General features: G+C 41.4%; 1 protein-coding gene across 1 annotated transcript; it reads left to right on the top strand.

Moving 5' to 3' along the window:
- The first annotated feature begins 7,246 nt into the window (after nucleotides 1-7,246).
- On the top strand, nucleotides 7,247-10,492 carry LOC148023183 (tubulin beta-1/beta-2 chain-like). Its single transcript, XM_087696155.1, has 3 exons — nucleotides 7,247-7,652; nucleotides 8,106-8,375; nucleotides 8,709-10,492. Exons 1-3 carry the CDS (start codon nucleotides 7,253-7,255, stop codon nucleotides 9,404-9,406), a joined length of 1,368 nt encoding a protein of 455 aa, XP_087552281.1. The 5' UTR covers nucleotides 7,247-7,252; the 3' UTR covers nucleotides 9,407-10,492.
- Nucleotides 10,493-17,338: the final 6,846 nt, after the last annotated feature.

The raw sequence follows: 17,338 nt of genomic DNA, 5'->3' as shown, positions 1-17,338 counted from the left end.
TTTCCAACCGTCACAGTGATGGATTCTTGTAGAGGCTGCATAGAACTGTATAGACCTTTCTTGTTGGTCATGTGACGGGAGGCCCCACTATCCAACACCCAAGAGTCAGTGGTAGATTCTTCTTGCGCCGAGGAGCACACTTCCTCAATGGTCGCCATGAATAATTCCAACTCTGCTTCAGCCGTATTGGCTGTCTCTTTCCCTTTAGTTTTAAGGGTACCATTCTTTTCATCTGCCTTCTTGACACGACAATCTGCAATTGCATGTCCTTTCTTCTTACAGTAGAAGCACTCTCCTTGAAACTTCTTCTTGCCGCCCTTTTTCTTTTTGTCACCATCATTTTTGGTGGAGGAAACACCTTTGCCTTTTGCATTGGCAGAGAATGCAGCATCTCCATTGTTGCTTCCTTCTCGGGCTTTCAGCCTTAACTCCTCCTCCATTAATAATGCACAAAACTCCTCAAAAGTCAAAGCTTGAGGTCTCACCTGAGTATTAAGGGCAGTTACTAGTCCATCAAACTTTTGTGGACAAATCCGAAGACACCTCCGAGCTAGCTCTTCGCTAGTCTTTTGTATCCCAGCGCCAGCCATCTGGTCGCGCAGATTCTTAATCCGAGTGATGAATGCTTCAACCGTCTCTCCTTCAGCAAACTTCTCCGCTGCTAGTTGATTCTCCAAGTTTTGAATCCTTGTTTGGTTTCGTGTTTCATACTGACTCCTTAGTACATTCCAAGCCTCTGACGCTTTGGTTGTATGCTGAATCAGAGTCAAAACACTGTCAGAACAGCTTGTAACTAAGGCACACAATGCATCTGCATTCCTTCGTTTCCAAGCTCGTAGAAGATCTGCATTCGGAGGAATCATCACACTAGGATTTGATGGGTCGGGGGTAGGCTGTGGTTCTGCGTCAGTCCCCAGCACAGTCTCCAGAAGCTCATAAGAATCAAGGATAGTAGTAATTTTGAACTTCCACAAGGTGTAGTTTGTACCATCTAACTTGCCTTCGCTGAAGGTTGGTGGACGAATCCTCAGTGTTTGAATAGCCGGTACAGCAGCACCACCTCCTGCACCGCTTCCTGATGCGCCAGAACTGCTTCCCGGAGTCGACATCGTTTCTCTTTGCTATTGAAGCCTTTGCCTCTTGCACGCTCTCCGATCTCTAGAGCCCCCTGGGCTCTGATACCATGTAAAATATTACACGGCGCAGCGAACAGAATCTGAGAAAGAGATAGAGAGTACACAACAGATAAGAGGAGAATCAGTAAATTCTTTAACTCCAAACAACTGATACAAAGATGGCTCTGTCCACCCGTGCGCTTCCACTGAGTGAAGCTTAGATGGCGATCTAGACAGAAGATAGGTGAAGAGCTTAAGGCTAGCTGGAACAACAACTCTGACTGGGTGAAAGATGAGTGTAAGATGGCTGCGAAGGGGTTTAGCTTTTATAGCCCGCGAAGGTCGTTAGGTCGGCCTGCTGACCGACCTACCATATGAGCCTCCACTAGTCGGCCAGGGAATATTCCAGGGAATATTCCCTTTACCATCGGGCCGGGGGCGCTGCCCCCGGACCCCCGCCAGGGGGGCCGCTGGCCCCCCTGGGACCCCCCAGCCAGGGGCCGCTTCCGCGGCCCCCGGACCCCACAATAGGGGCCCCTTTTAACTCCCTTACCACGCAACTCAATGCAATGTGCCTCGAGTTGCTACCAGCTTAACCACTCCGTCTAACCCAAAGATTAGACCCACAACAGTCACCTTTTTGCCATCCGGTCACATAGACCTCATCTGATATACAAGTCAGGACTCAACCAATGTCCGGGCTCACATTTGGCTTCTCCTCATAATGGGGGCCTTACAACTTTGAGCACCATGGATCATTGGTAGCACCTAATGAGGGTGGGGCATTGATCATATCTAACAGAAATATCCTTGATGTTATGTATATACAGATATTTGGGGGCCTACACAAAATGTATCTCTTGGAGGTAGTTCATACTTTGTCACATTCATTGATGATTATTCTAGAAAGCAGTGGGTATATTTTATGAAGGAAAAGAGTGAAGCGTTTGAGCACTTTAGAACTTTCAAGGTTGCAGTTGAAAGAGAAACAGGCTTGAAAGTAAAGTGCTTGAGGTCAGATGGAGGGGGAGAGTACCTCTCGAATGAGTTCAATGATTTTTTGAGGTCTCATGGGATAAAGAGACAGTTCACATGCAGGTATACCCCACAACAAAATGGGATTGCAAAAAGGAAAAACATGCATATTGTAGAAGTTGCACACGCCTTGATGGCTGAAAAGAATATGCCTAAGCATTTTTGGTCGGAGGCTGTTCATACTGCTGTCTACATTATGAATAAACTCCCACAGTTGCAGTTCATGGGATGACTCTTGAAGAATGCTTTACTGACAAGAAGCCTGATGTATCGCACTTGAAGGTATTTGGCTGTGTTGCATATGTTCATGTGCCAGATGAGCTACGGAAGAAGCTTGATCCAAAGGTAGAAAAATGTATCTTTATTGGATACTCTTTAGAGCAGAAAGGGTATCGCTGTTATAACTCTGTCACATGTAAGTTCAGAGTAAGCAGGGATGTCATCTTTGATGAAATGAGCAGTTGGTATGCATCTAGTGGTGATGCATTGGATGATGATGATGATCATGACACTCATGTGTAGGCTGAAAAGCAAGAATCACGGACTCTTAGTGGACTAGAGACATCATTTGGTAGTCCTTGGTCTGGGAGACTAAGGAGTAGCTCTACATCTTCAGGTGCATCTAGTAGCACTACAGGTAAAGAAAAAGGAAATAATAAAGTGTTAGATGGCATTGATGCAGTTCTTGATGGAGACTCTAGTGGCTCAGAGAGCTTGGATGATGAGCTTGGTATTCCTTCTGTCAGGACACCAGGTGTATAGAGAGCTTATAGTAATGTAAAGGCTCCATTGAGTGATTCGGTGGTACACAGATTTAGCAAAGTCAGATACCTTGTTAAAAGATTTGGTTTTGAAGGTTATGCAGTTCACCATTATGCTTATATGGTGAAACTAGTTGAGGATGTTGAGCCCACTTATTTTGAGGATGCTGTTGGTCATACTCACTGGGATGCAGCAATGGATGAGGAGATGGCTGCATTAGAGGCCAATAAGACTTGGGATCTAGTATCATTGTCGAAGGGCAAGAAAGCTATTGGATGTAAGTGGGTTTATAAGATTAAGCACAATGCAGATAGTTCTATTAGTAGGTACAAAGCTAGGCTGGTTGCAAAAAGGCTATGCCCAGACATATGGCATAGATTATGAAGAAACCTTCAGTCCAGTTGCTAGGATGGCGTTAGATGTGTGATTGCTTTGGCAGTAGCCAAAGGTTGGAGGTTGCAGCAAATGGATGTGAAGAATGCCTTCTTGCATGGTGATTTGCAGGAAGAAGTGTATATGGATTAGCCAGTAGGTTATGAAGATTTAGAGCATCCCACGTATGTGTGCAGGTTGAAGAAGGCGCTCTATGGGCTCAAGCAAGCACCTAGAGCATGGTCTGACAAGATCAAAGAGTATCGTGTCAATATTGGCTTTTATTTTTCTTATGATGATTACTCACTTTATGTGAGAAAGGGAGATGCAGGTTTGGTAATCATAGTCATCTATGTGGATGACTTGATTATTACAGGTGATAGTGATAGTGGGATTGCTGAAGTCAAGGACTTTTTGAAGAAGAAGTTTGAGATGAAGGATTTAGGTGAGCTAAGGTACTTCCTTGGCATTGAGGTGATCAGATGTGATGATGGTATATGGCTGTCCCAAAGACAGTATGGCTTGGATATGTTGTCCAGGTATGGTATGACAGCATGCAAACCACTTTCAGTTTCATTGGAACCCTAGATATGGGTCTCAAACCAAACTCAACTAACTAAGGTGGCATACTAACTGAGCCACGAACTAGAGTAGAATGTAAAGTTGAGTGCTGATGTTGGGGATGAGATAGAAGACCCTACTATGTTCAGGAGAATAGTGGGGATTTTGATCTACATGACCATTACAAGGCCAGACTTGAGCTACGCTGTTGGTCTTGTGAGTCAGTTTATGCAAGTACCTAGAAAGCCACATTTGGATGCAGTCAGACGCATATTGAGATATGTGAAGTCCACATTACATTATGGACTTTTCTATGAGGCAGATACATGTTTTTTCTTGGTAGTGTAGCAGTTACTTGGAGTAGCAAAAAGCAATCTACAGTTGCTTTGTCGAGTACAGAGGCTGAGTATAGAGGTACTGTTGTTGTAGCATGTGAGGTAGTATGGTTGCAAAAGTTATTGGCTAATTTAGATGTGCAGGTGGAGGGTCCAGTTGTCAGAGCAGTATATAGTTGGCTAAGAACCCTGTGTTCCATGCCAGGACAAAACATATTGAGGTACACTACCACTTTGTGAGAGAGAAGGTACTAGCAGGTGAGACTGACTTGGTGTATGTCAGCACACAGGATCAGATAGCTGACATCTTCACGAAGGCATTGGGTACAAAGAAGCTTCAAAAGTTTCGAAGCTTACTTGGAGTTGTAGAGATGCAGTTGAGCCTTGAGGGGGAGTGTTGAGATGACAAGCTCAACATATGCAAACATTAATGATGGACTGCCTGGTTAGATGGGTCCACACGTCTACACTTAGCACGTCGGTAGTCATTATGACTCTCACATGGCCACTGACTTATTACTTATTATATTCAGGTTGTTACACCTATTTACAGCTAGCATAGTTATAGCGCCAGTCATCTAGTGTAGTCGGTTATGCATTGTTTGACTTAGTAGGCCACTTTCCTTTATGTTGTATCTTATCTATACTTTGTGTACATTGTAAAGTGTGTGGAAGAAGAAGAAGAAATCAGCAAGAAAACGTTTTGGCCTCCATCTCTCTTCTTGTCTCTTGAGTGAGCTTCTCCGTGTGCATTCTCCGTGTGTTCGGTGCAGCATCTTGAGCAAGTCTCCCCACCATGTGATTCTTGACATAGACTCTCCAAGATGATGGCGACAATAGCATGAGGCAATGAGGGCACAATTGGAGGTAGGGGTCATGCATCATCTAGGGAGTGGAGGCCATAGAACTTATTTGGAGAAAATTGTAAGTTTTTTTTTGTTGTTCTTGCTTTTTTATTTAAAATACCACTTGCACTAATAATGTTATTTCTAATAGTGCTACTTTATTTTTCTTGCAACACTCCAACACAAACCGCGATCTTACAAGCTTGGAGACTCGGTATGCAGAGAGACATGGTCTCATTGCACTCATTGATAGATTGTATCCGTGGAGCGGCCCAATAAGTCATACCTATTTCTTGTTTTCAGTCATTAGTTTTTTGGTGATGTATTATATATTGTGGATTAATCTCTAGTTTTTTATATTGCAGAGTTCGTTCAACACTCCATTACATCGGGACAAGCTCTTAGATGGTGAGGAGCTGTAGCAGTCGCTTGGATTTGTGGAGTGCATATCCTTTCTTTTTTTGGCTATATGATCCATGCAAGCTCTTTCCATGTAGTATTCCTTGTATATATTTCTCATCCTTTGTATGAACTTGCATTTTGTGATATTTATAGATACATTTCCATGTTTGTTTTGGAATCTCCTCTCATCTATCATTCCATGTAGTTCTATGAGTTGTCATAATCAATCTTGTACTTATTTAAATATTGAATCAACAACTCTTTTTTTCTAGCATCTCATGATGCATGTGTTTCGATGACCATTGTGTACTCAATTTATAATCTTTATGAAATATTGTTCAGCACATGGTGATAAAAGGATGGTAGGGAAGTGCCACTTATTTTTTTCCCTCTATAGTCGTTATTAGTATTACTAATTTATTGCATGCATTGCTATCAGTGACGGTAAATATGTCGAAGCAGATCTATAGAGACGTGTATATTGATGTTTTTAGTGACGACATGGGCAAATTTTTAGATGAGTAGTTTCCTTGCTTTAGATGTTGGTATATGGCTTGTATCTTGTAGTGTATACAAACCTTTGTAGATTTTCTTAAAACCTCATTAACAACTTAAGCAACACACATATACTTCTTATATAATTATAGTGCTTATATGCATCCATGAATATTTATGTTTATATGCATAAATATATCTAAATTAAATATTTGTAACACAAATGCACACATTATGTTTATAGTGCTTATATACATCCATGAATATTTATGTTTATATGCATAAATATATCTAAATTAAATATTTGTAACACAAATGCATACATATACATATTTGCACACCCATAACTAGTTAATTCACCACTTGCACATGCATATATATGCACACATAAATAACATGCACATGCGTATATATACATATATCTAACTTGTTGACTAAATCAATCAACTAAAAAAATATGTAAATAATATAATACAAAATTATATATGATCTTTAATGAGTTCAACTTGTAAAATGAAAAGTGAAATTTTGTAGCAATCTTTGAAAACATCTTGATTAATTCATTGCGAAAATACACCTCAAATCAATTTTATGATAGCTAATTTAGATATTTAATACATTTTTATCTTAATTTCATATGACTATACCTTCTATATTCACTTCTAGATTTAATTTCTTCGGACTAAACCGGTTGTCTCTCCTCTGACGTTGGCAAGCCTTGTGATTACATCACCTTGTATTTTTTTTCGTTTTTGTCTAGCATCTACGAGGATAGAGTGGTTTGTACCATCAGATGCAGCTGACGCATCCTACTTTCCTAACGTTGGAGTAGTACTTTACCATCATGTGAAAAAATCGTGTGCTAAAGCCCCAGGAGAGGGGAGAAGGTAAGCGTTGCGTAGGAGGAGGTGGATGGCCGCAACGGTTGATTAAAGAAGAGCTTGCCTGAGACTGCTGAATAGGAATTCAACCGGAACTTCGGCAGCGTATTGTATCTTTCTGTGGCGTCGTCGACGAGAAAATGCGCCATAACAGCTATCAGGGAATGTGGGGGCGCGGCATATTCAACAACTGCAGCCTCTCATGCGCGACTTATATTCCTGCAGCTACTAGCAGCGAATCATATCAATCAGCATGCCAATTATAATGGCCTACTCAGCAGTGCTATCGTTGTCAGTGTTATGCTAGATAGTAGCAGAACGTTATCGTCCAGACCTGTGTCGCCGATCACGAGGTGGAGCGATAATCGGCTAGCGGTTAATCTAGCAGCGTCGACCATGACGAGATGGCGATAATAGAGTGTGTCGGATAGTCTGTAATTAAAGAGAGAATGACGAGAGAGATAGTGCACATACAAGGGGGGCAGTGCGGCAACCAGATTGGTGGGAAGTTCTGGGAGGTGGTGTGTGACGAGCACGGAATCGACCCCACGGGGACTTATCACGGGGAGTCGGAGCTGCAACTGGAACGGATCAACGTGTACTACAACGAGGCGGCCTGCGGGGGCCGATACGTGCCGCGCGCAGTGCTGATGGACCTGGAGCCCAGCACCCTCGACAGTGTCCGCGCCGGCCCCTACGGCCACATCTTCCGGCCGGACAACTTCGTCTTCGGCACCTCCGGCGCTGGCAATAACTGGGCCAAAGGCCACTATACCGAAGGCGCCGAGCTTGTCGACTCCGTCCTCGATGTGGTACGTAAGGAGGCCGAGAGCTGTGACTGCCTCCAAGGTATATGTCGCTACCATTCCGAGTCGTAATAGAGGCTTCGGTACAACAGTATATGCTGCACCTTTAGGTCATACTCGTATCGCCTTGCGGCTCACGAGTTCCAGTATTGCTCGAGCTTCTGCAACCTGCACGCCTCTTGCTAGGTCACAATCGATAGTTATTGAAAAATTCGAATTCTTGCAGAAGAAGTTTTGGACATTTTCTCGTGTGAGCCATTAACGGGGCTATTAATTCCCTTGTTTGCTCTATCCTGTTCATTAACATTAAGCTTATGTTTGAGAGGCACCAGGCACCACACACCAAGGTAGGTGTACATGGGGCAACTGCAACATATTGACAACAGCTGCATATTGAGAGCGTTCCACGAATTATCAGTTCCTATTAACCCTTCCATTATGACACCCCGGCTTCGTAGCTAATACCAATTGGCGAGGGGTAACTTTTGGTGTGTAGGCTTTCAATTATGTCATTCGTTGGGTGGAGGCACAGGATCGGGCATGGGTACCCTTCTCATCTCCAAGATCAGAGAGGAGTATCCGGATAGGATGATGTGCACCTTCTCGGTTTTCCCATCTCCTAAGGTGTCGGATACGGTGGTGGAACCTTATAATGCCACCTTATCGGTGCATCAGCTGGTGGAGTACGTGGACGAGTGTATGGTCTTGGACAACGAAGCCCTATACGATATCTGCTCCAGGACATTAAAGCTGTTGACACCCACTTGTAAGGACTGATCCAAGTTGGTTTTGTTATTACAACGCTGAGAACATTGTTATCACAACGAGTGTATGGTGCATGCATGGGGAGAGAGAGAGAGAGAGAGAGAGAGAAATCATCTCTTATCCGCAGAACTAATTTTTTAAGTGCATGGGGAGAGAGAGAGAGTGTATGGTGCATGCATGGGGAGAGAGAAAGAGAGAGAGAGAGAGAGAAATCATCTCTTATCCGCAGAACTAATTTTTTAAATAAAAATTAATCTGTGAATATTGCACTTTATATAACTAATTGTTTTATGTACTGATGCCATGGATCACTGATGACGCGCGCTGTCGACAGTTGGGGATCTGAACCATCTGATATCGGCGACGATGAGCGGGGTGACGTGCTGCCTGCGGTTCCCGGGGCAGCTAAACGCGGACCTGCGGAAGCTGGCGGTGAACCTGGTGCCCTTCCCGCGGCTGCATTTCTTCATGGCGGGCTTCGCGCCGCTGACGGCGCGGGGGTCGCAGCAGTACAGGGCGCTGACGGTGCCGGAGCTGACGGCACAGATGTGGGACGCCAAGAACATGATGTGCGCGGCGGATCCGCGTGCGGGGCGCTATCTGACGGCGTGTGCGATGTTTCGGGGGCGGATGAGCACGAAGGAGGTGGAGGAGCAGATGCTGGGAGTGAGACGACGCAATTCGTCATACTTCGTGCCCTGGATCCCTCACAACGTCAAGTCCAGCGTGTGCGACGTCCCGCCCCGCGGCCTCCGCCTCTCCGCCACCTTCCTCGCCAACTCCACCGCCATCCAAGACATGTTCAAGCGCATCCGCGACCAATTCATCGCCATGTTCCGTCGCAAGGCCTTCCTCCACTGGTATACCGGCGAAGGCATGGACGAGCTCGAGTTCTCCGAGGCCCACAGCAACCTCAACGACCTCGTCTCCGAGTACCAGCAGTACCAGGATGCTTCCGTCGATGACGACGACGTCGTGGACGTCGACGACGACTATCTTGATGACGCCGACGATGAGCCCATCGGTCGATGAAGACGACGACGACTACTATGACACCGTCGATGAGGCCATTTGGGGAGCTCTTTTAATGGGCCGTGAGATTGTTCCACGCCAATTAATATACAGCTTCCGCGCCAGCTGCAGCAGTAGTACCTGCTGTGTATTAAAGTATCTGAATGTCGACATGGCACAAGATCAATCCCTGACCTGCTTCCCTCCATCAATTTCCTGACGACAGGCCAATCTGTATGCATGATTCACAGCTTACATGGTTATCCGCACTACCTCCCAAGTATCAGATCAATCCTTGACAAGTTGTGGACTTGCAACCCCTCGCTATTGACGACAAGCCAATATATCTCCATAAGTCACTTATATGACTATCCGTACTACCTCCCAAGCTGTATCGTCATCACGATGTCAAAAGACTAATCCTTGACAAATTATAGACCTGCAGCCCCTCTTCATCAGAGAAGGCAATGTGCATGATGTACTTCTGATATGCTTAGTACTGTACTTCCCAAGTAATCATCATGCAGTCGATGTCAGGACTCAGAAGAATCCCTGACGGCCAGCTGGACCTGCAGCCCCTCAATATTGTGCATGATTCACTCATATGGATGTCCGCACCTCCCAAGTTCCTTAGATTCGATGACAGAAGAGTCCCTGATCTGCTAGCTGTAGGCATTAGGTTCCATATTTGCTATTAATTGGTGGTACTGGTCGCTGGCCGAGCAATTTTACACTATTCATCTTAAAATCTTGATCTGACAGTTTCTTTAATTCTTCTCATCCATCTCCGTTTTGTTACAAGAAAACGTCGAAGTGGCTGAAGGACCCAACGAGTGATCTATAATAGATGAGGAATATATGACTACGAAAGCACTATTTCATTGACCTGCTACTTCTTCCGCCTCCTACAACAAGGGCATAATTGCTCAATAGTGATGTAACTAATTCTCTTCTGCTTGTTCGCGGAAAACATTTTTTGGAACCCGATACAAATACCTTTAACCTTGATGATTTGCATGTCTTTTCTTAGACTTAAGAGATTGTTTTATCATATTGTAGCTAAAATGTCCCTAGACTTTAACATTCTTTTGTTGTTATGATTTTGAGCCTTTCGATGTAATTTAACAATTGCATAACAACGGGCTTGAGACTAAGGTTGGTTCAATACCAAATGGCATATCCTTACTTTATAAGTGTTGATCAATCAAAAGTACTTATTTAAGGGTTGCACGTCTATAGTTCTTTACACATCAAAGTGCAAATGACATGTTGTGTCTATAATTCTTTACACACCAAAGTGTAGATGACTTGTTGTTTCCTTCCTAAACAAGTGAACTCCTTGTCCACTTTTGAATGGGGAGTCTCTCCCATCCGATTTGTAAAGTGATTGACAAGAGTGCACTTTTGGATGGGGAGTCTCTCTTATCCACTTTGCAAAGTGATGGACAAGAGTGAACTTTTTATATTTGCACCCAAACAATAATAATAATAAATATATTATTTTTCTTTTTTGTAAAATGTGTCTTTTTACTATGTAAAGGCTTTGTGCCCATGTCCGTACCTAGTTTTAAAAATTGTATATTACCAATACTCTTGGGTAGGGTTTGAGCATCCATCATTTGCTGTGTAACTAGCTTGAATCTTAGTTTTTTGAAAACTCTACTTCAAATACAATATCAAAAAGATCTAATTTCTATTGATTAAAACTATCACTACAAGATATAGGCCTCATATTGATGTTCAAAGTGATGAAAATGTTCACAAAGAAAATTGCCCCTATCGTCGCTAAACACGTTGGTATTAGCGACTCCATAGAATAGTCGCTATTGGCCTCGCTATTTACGTCGTTACTTGCGACGGTTTGCGATGCACATTACGATGACAATAGTGATGCATGTAGTAAATTTGCAATGCTAATAGTGACGGTTACAGAGTTTTTTTTTTGGTAGAGTAGCAAGCTGCCTTGCCATATTCTACAGATGGATTATATGTAAAATGTACAATGGTCATCAAAATGAAGGTAAAATGTACTTGAACCCACAAGACTAATACACAAAATAAATACAAGATTAATGAATGAAAGCTCATGGAATCATGGCAAGATACAAAGGATGATAATAACATAGTGCATAGAAAATACATACATAAATCATAGGATCAAAAAGAAAGAGAATATGCGCTCCACGAATCCAAGCACGAGCTATAGATCCTCGCTATTCGAAAGCTCATCCCAATGCAAAGGAGAATCGAATGGACTCTGCAAAAAAAAAAAACTACACATTAGTCGACCATACATAATGCATTTTAATAAAAATAGTAACTACGAATAAAAAAGATGAGTAACTTATTGGGCCACTACATGCATACAATATATCGATCAATGTAGTGAGATCGTGTCTCTCTGCATATCAAGTCTCTAGGCCGATGGGATTACGGTTTGTAATGGAGTGCTGTAAAGAAAACAAAATACAACTATTAGAAACACGATTATTAGTACAAGCAATATTGCAAAAAAAAAAGCGAGAAGAATAAAAGAAAAACTTACAAAGTCCTCCAGATAAGTCTAGTGGCTGCCACTCCCAAGATTATGGATCACCCTTGCCTCCAGTCATGCCCTCGTTGCCTCATGCTATTGTGTCCAATGCATTGGAGAATCTGTAGCCTCCTCCATGAGTTTGCACTAGTCATCTGCATCTAGCTACTCGGGCTTTGAGGTGCCACTCTTAAGTACCTTGCATGCGTCTGATCATTTATGTAACATGTATGCATGCATGCACTCCATCATCCAGCCTGTGAAAAAATTATCTGCCGCGATTCGTATCGAAAACTCCTCATGAAAGGATGCTACTATGTAGTCCTTGCTCCCCTCGGGTATGTTCTTCCAATGATCCAAGATGCTGTGTAAAAAAAGTTGTTGGCACAACTCTCTTAAACGAGCCATCACCCCCTTCCCCTCATTATTCATGATCACGGCTCATATCCTATCATCTACAAGGAATGCATATCCTTCTAGGGTATCTTTAAGATGTGTCCTCTCCTACATGTGACCACGCTTCTGGTCATATCTAGGAGACCCCTGTATATTTGGTGTATCCACGGGGGTGGTATCCCTTAGAGTAGCACAGATAGAGGTGCCACTTGTGGACAACTGAGCAAAAGCTAAAGTCATGGGAGTAGACGTCCCCATAGGTGTAACAAATCCTAGAGGTGACACAACTCCACCAGAACAATAAGATGGAGACACTGCGTTGGTACCTCCACAACAACCACCTGATGTACCCTCTCTTGAACTTGCATGAGATCGAGGAGTAGCACCTGTATCTCAAGCCAACCACGGGCTCACCGCATCCACGTCTCCACAGCATCCTTAGAACCAGTCCCTTTGTTCGGCCCAAGTTTGGAGCATCGACCTCGTCTACTAGAAATTGAAGCATTAGAGCGTCTCGAAGTAGGTCTAATAGAACGGCCTAATGGTGTTTGAGATAGCTTCTAGTCTGCCACATCTCTCAATTGAGTCATTTGATTTGGAGACATACATGTGAATATCTCTTGCAGCTCCTTGTTGCTCATCCCTCGACTTATCGTACTCTCCAAATATCACCAAAGGTCATCTGTACAGATAAAAATTGATGTTAGCATAATTAGTATAAAGATTCAAGCAAAGCACAATAATATAACTTTGAAAAAAATGTTATTACTTAAAATGCATATTCTCGAGTACCCTTATAAGTGATTTATCAATGAATTAAGTAGGTGGATGCTGCAAGTATGACGTAGCCTATGGTCTCATGTCAATCTCCTGACACAACTTAGCATGCACTAGAAGGTCGATAGAAAGGTTACCACAAAAGGATGAGTCCACCTCATTCTCAAAGAATTCTTGGCCTCCTTTCTTTCCATCATCATTGCCCGATTCTATCTCCTATATATGCTCCAAGACATCCTTGATCTCCACCCCTTGCAATATCGATCCCTCTATTTGCATACTGTCCTCATTTACGCTGGAAACATTGCTTTCATCATATACTGATGCTAGGAGGCATATTCCACGGTGGATTCCGTGAGTTTTATTTATTTTCCACGATGGATTCCGTGAGGTTTTGCGATGGATTCCGTAAAACTATATTTATTTATCGGGGCTCGTATACAAGGTGGATTCCTTGTGCGAGAAGTTGACGAGAATGCCTGTTCTTTTCCGGTGTCATATTAATTTAATGTGCATATGGGTGATTCCATAAAATAAATATTTAAATTAATAGACGTTTATGAGTTTAGGGTGCACTCGTATTTAATTAAGGTTAGGACAGAGTTCCAACCTACTTTTGATTAAATTATTTTCTGACAATTGTGAATGCTTCAGTTGATGTGTAGAGCAGGTAACGGTGGCGTTGGGAAGCACCTGACGATGGTGTGTATCCAGTGTGTATTCATATTACCTAGAAGAAATGATCATTTTTTATGGGTGCGCGCCTTATCATTAAAGACGTGGCGCTAATATTTATTTAGGCGTGCTTATTTATTGAAGTGCTTGACATACATTTATTATTTTGTATATGCATAGGTGCTCGGTTTAAATATTTCATTATTGGACATTGTATTTGGGCATAGCTCGACTCTTGGGACGCCCAACTGCTTTATTTTTTATTTGGGCAAAAGCATATACAAAAGACAAAGTATGCTAATTGTAAATTGAGCTAATTTTGAGCTCAGAGATTAATAAATTTATAAATACATACCTTGTGAAGTGCTCACACAAGGCATGGGGTGAGATTGTACCCAATTTGTCTTTTTGATTCATGTCATGCAAAACTCTCTTCTTGCTTTTTATGAGTTTATGTAGAGTTCTTTGTTATTGGGGACCTTCCAGTGCATCCGATTTGCGTGCCAGTGGTATTAGAGTGAAGCTGAGATCAAGGGCTTCCAATCGCTTACCATCACGCACGAAGGCAAAGCTCCTGGAATGAATGAGCTCTACATGCAACCGTCAATACCAGCATGTTCTTGGCAGTGAAGAACCCCCTGCTGTGCTGTTCGATCGCGAAGAACTACTCTTTGTCGATGGAGGACCATTAATGGAATTCCGTACCTTTAATGGGCAACATGACATAAAAATTGTTCTTGCTTTTATAAGTCAGTTTGATGATTATTTCCAAAAAGAGCATCATGCTGAAAAAGATAAACTTAAATGTGTCACTAACCATCTAGTGGACAGAGCATCGTTATGGTGGACTATTATCTGCAAGAGCATTGATTGTCCTACTACTTGGGAGGCCTTTCAAAAGATTTTTTTGTAAAATTTTATTCCACCTCAATTCCATGAAAAAGCAATCAAACAGTGGGATCTTTTGCAACAAAGAGATCGTGAATCCATTTTGCAATACACTGAGCGTTTCTGGAGTGCCTTACTGCGACTTCGAATGCTTGAAGATGTTTTTGAGGCAATCCACAAGCGCAAGTATATGTCTGGTTTGCTTGGGTCACTTCTATGCGAAAGTGAACATGTTCAAGCTAAAGACTTTAGAGGATGTGATTTCTTTGGCCCATGACGCTGAAGACAAAATTCGTGTATGAGAAAAGCAACCACAATAATTTCCAACTAATGGTAACTTTGGTACAAAGCAATTCAATTCTAACTTTCAAAGATTCAATCAAAATCACTTTGTTATTTCTTCTTTCCATAAATCCTGGATATGACCCCCTGCTTTACCATCAAACATAAATTCAAACCCTAAGCCATCTCTCCAACCAAATCTCAACATATCCAAATTTCCAGCCATTACCAATAATGTTTCCAAAGCAAAGTCTGTAGTTTGCTACAAGTGCCATCAACCTGGATACCTAGTGGTGAACTGTCAATCCAAGAAGCCAACGGTTTAAATCAACTGCTCGAGAGTGATTGAAGATGAAGACCATGAAGTTACACCAGATTTTACTGAAGATGATGAAGATATCGGTGATACTTCAGATATTTTACCAGGTATATCAAATTCTCATTAATTATTAACAATGAAATGTCTTGTGCATGGTAAAGAAAAGATTGTTTTGCATGATGATGGGAGCACACATGATTTTATCTACTGTCCCAACTCATTATCACATAAAAGCTACATTCTTAAGCACTAGATACAATGGCACATAAGAAGTTTATGACTTAGAAATTAAAATTAGTTATTATATTGAGCACATGAAATTTTTAGTTGTGCATTTGCAAGCTAGTGGCATTATTTTAGAAATGCCTTGGTGTAATAAATATAATCTCGATATAGATTATTCCACACATTCCATGAAAATTCATTCTAACAAAAAATAAATCATATTACATGGAACGCGCACCTTAGATCATTTTCCATTCCTTACTCACATACATGTTAAACGTGCATTGAGAAAATGTAGCAAATCATACTTTGTATAGATGAATGAAAGTGAAGCTAAGGAAAATCAGATGCATCCTAGGCACACAAAATTTCTTTCACAATTTAAAGATTTTTTTGCTATTGATTTACCCCCTGGTTTACCATCTACACGTCTTGAAGATCATAAAATAAACTTAATCCCAGGTTCTCAACCACCAAGTAAAGCACATTATAGACACAATCAGATTGAGCAAAAAGAAATCCAAGCCCAAGTTGTAGAACTGTTAACCCGAGGACTCATTAGGTCCAGTAGTTATCCTTTTGGTGCACATGTCTTATTAGTTAATAAGAAAAAGAATACTTATAGGATGTGCATTGACTATTGTGCCCTAAACAAGATCACTGTTAAGAATAGATATCCGATTCCTAGGGTAGACGACCTCATGGATAAACTACAGGGAGCCACTATTTTTAGCAAGATAGATCTTAAATCTGGATATCATCAAGTACGTTTGAATACACTTGACAATTTCAAACCTGCATTTAGAACTCAATTTGGTCATTGTGAATTTCTTGTTATGCCTTTTAGTTTGACTAATGCACTAGCTACATTCAGCCGTATGATGAATCAAATATTTTTGAAGTATTAGGATTGTGTAATTATTTTCTTTGATGATATATTGGTTTTCAGTAATAATGAGAACGAACAATGTGAACATTTATCTTTGGTTTTTAAATTATTGAAAGAGAATCAATTGTATGCTAACCTTGAAAAGAGTGAATTTTTCCAAATCCACATTGAATACTTTGGACATATTGTTTGTTTTGATAGTATTCAAGTTGATCCTAAAAAGATAGAAGCAATTTTGAATTGGCCAATTCCTAGAAATGTGCATAAGTTACATTCTTTTTTAGGTATTTCTAGCTTTTACAGAAAATTTGTGAGAAAATTTTCATTACTTGTATTGCCTTTGACAAAATTATTAAAGAAAGGTGTTATATATCATTGGTCTGATAACCAACAAATGTCTTTTGATTTACTGAAACATGCTTTAATACATGCACCTGTTTTGCAACTACCTGATTTTAATCGACCATTCTTTCTAGTAGTCACTAATGCTAGCAGATTAGGAATATGAGCTGTTCTTATGCAAGATTCACATCCCATAGCCTATTCTAGTTGCAAACTTTAACCCTCTAAGCTGAAGTATTCTACCTATGATAAGGAATTGTTAACTATAGTTCAAGCCTTATGTGAATGGAAACACTATTTAATGGGATCTGAATTTATGATCAAGACTGACCAATAAAGTATCAAACATCTCCTTAGTCAGCCACCCACAAATTTCTGACCCTCATATCAAATGGACTGCTTTCATTCAAAGTTTTCATTGACTTATCCAATATCAACCCGAAAAAGAGAATGTTGTTGCCGATGCATTGAGTAGAAGACCAAGTATCCATAATATTTTCGTTATATCTTTTGATTCCCTTATCTCTATGAAAGATACTTATGACCAAGATCCCAGTTTTCAAGCTGATTGGAGTAAATTAGTTGCTAATAACTGGATTCTAATTGATTCTTTATCTTATTTTGATG

Source organism: Lygodium microphyllum, chromosome 16 (genome assembly GCF_053477565.2).
Source record: "Lygodium microphyllum isolate KBCC chromosome 16, Lygodium_microphyllum_v1.1.10, whole genome shotgun sequence".
NCBI classification, from domain to species: Eukaryota; Viridiplantae; Streptophyta; class Polypodiopsida; order Schizaeales; family Lygodiaceae; genus Lygodium; species Lygodium microphyllum.
Note: the sequence above shows the minus strand (reverse complement) of the source record. Positions and strands in the feature narration are given on the sequence as shown.

Coding starts and splice junctions, on each gene's coding strand:
- LOC148023183 (XM_087696155.1), top strand. CDS start 7,253: ATGACGAGAGAGATAGTGCACATACAAGGGGGGCAGTGCGGCAACCAG. Junction 7,653..8,105: donor GAGCTGTGACTGCCTCCAAG/GTATATGTCGCT, acceptor TTTGGTGTGTAG/GCTTTCAATTATGTCATTCG. Junction 8,376..8,708: donor AAAGCTGTTGACACCCACTT/GTAAGGACTGAT, acceptor CGCTGTCGACAG/TTGGGGATCTGAACCATCTG.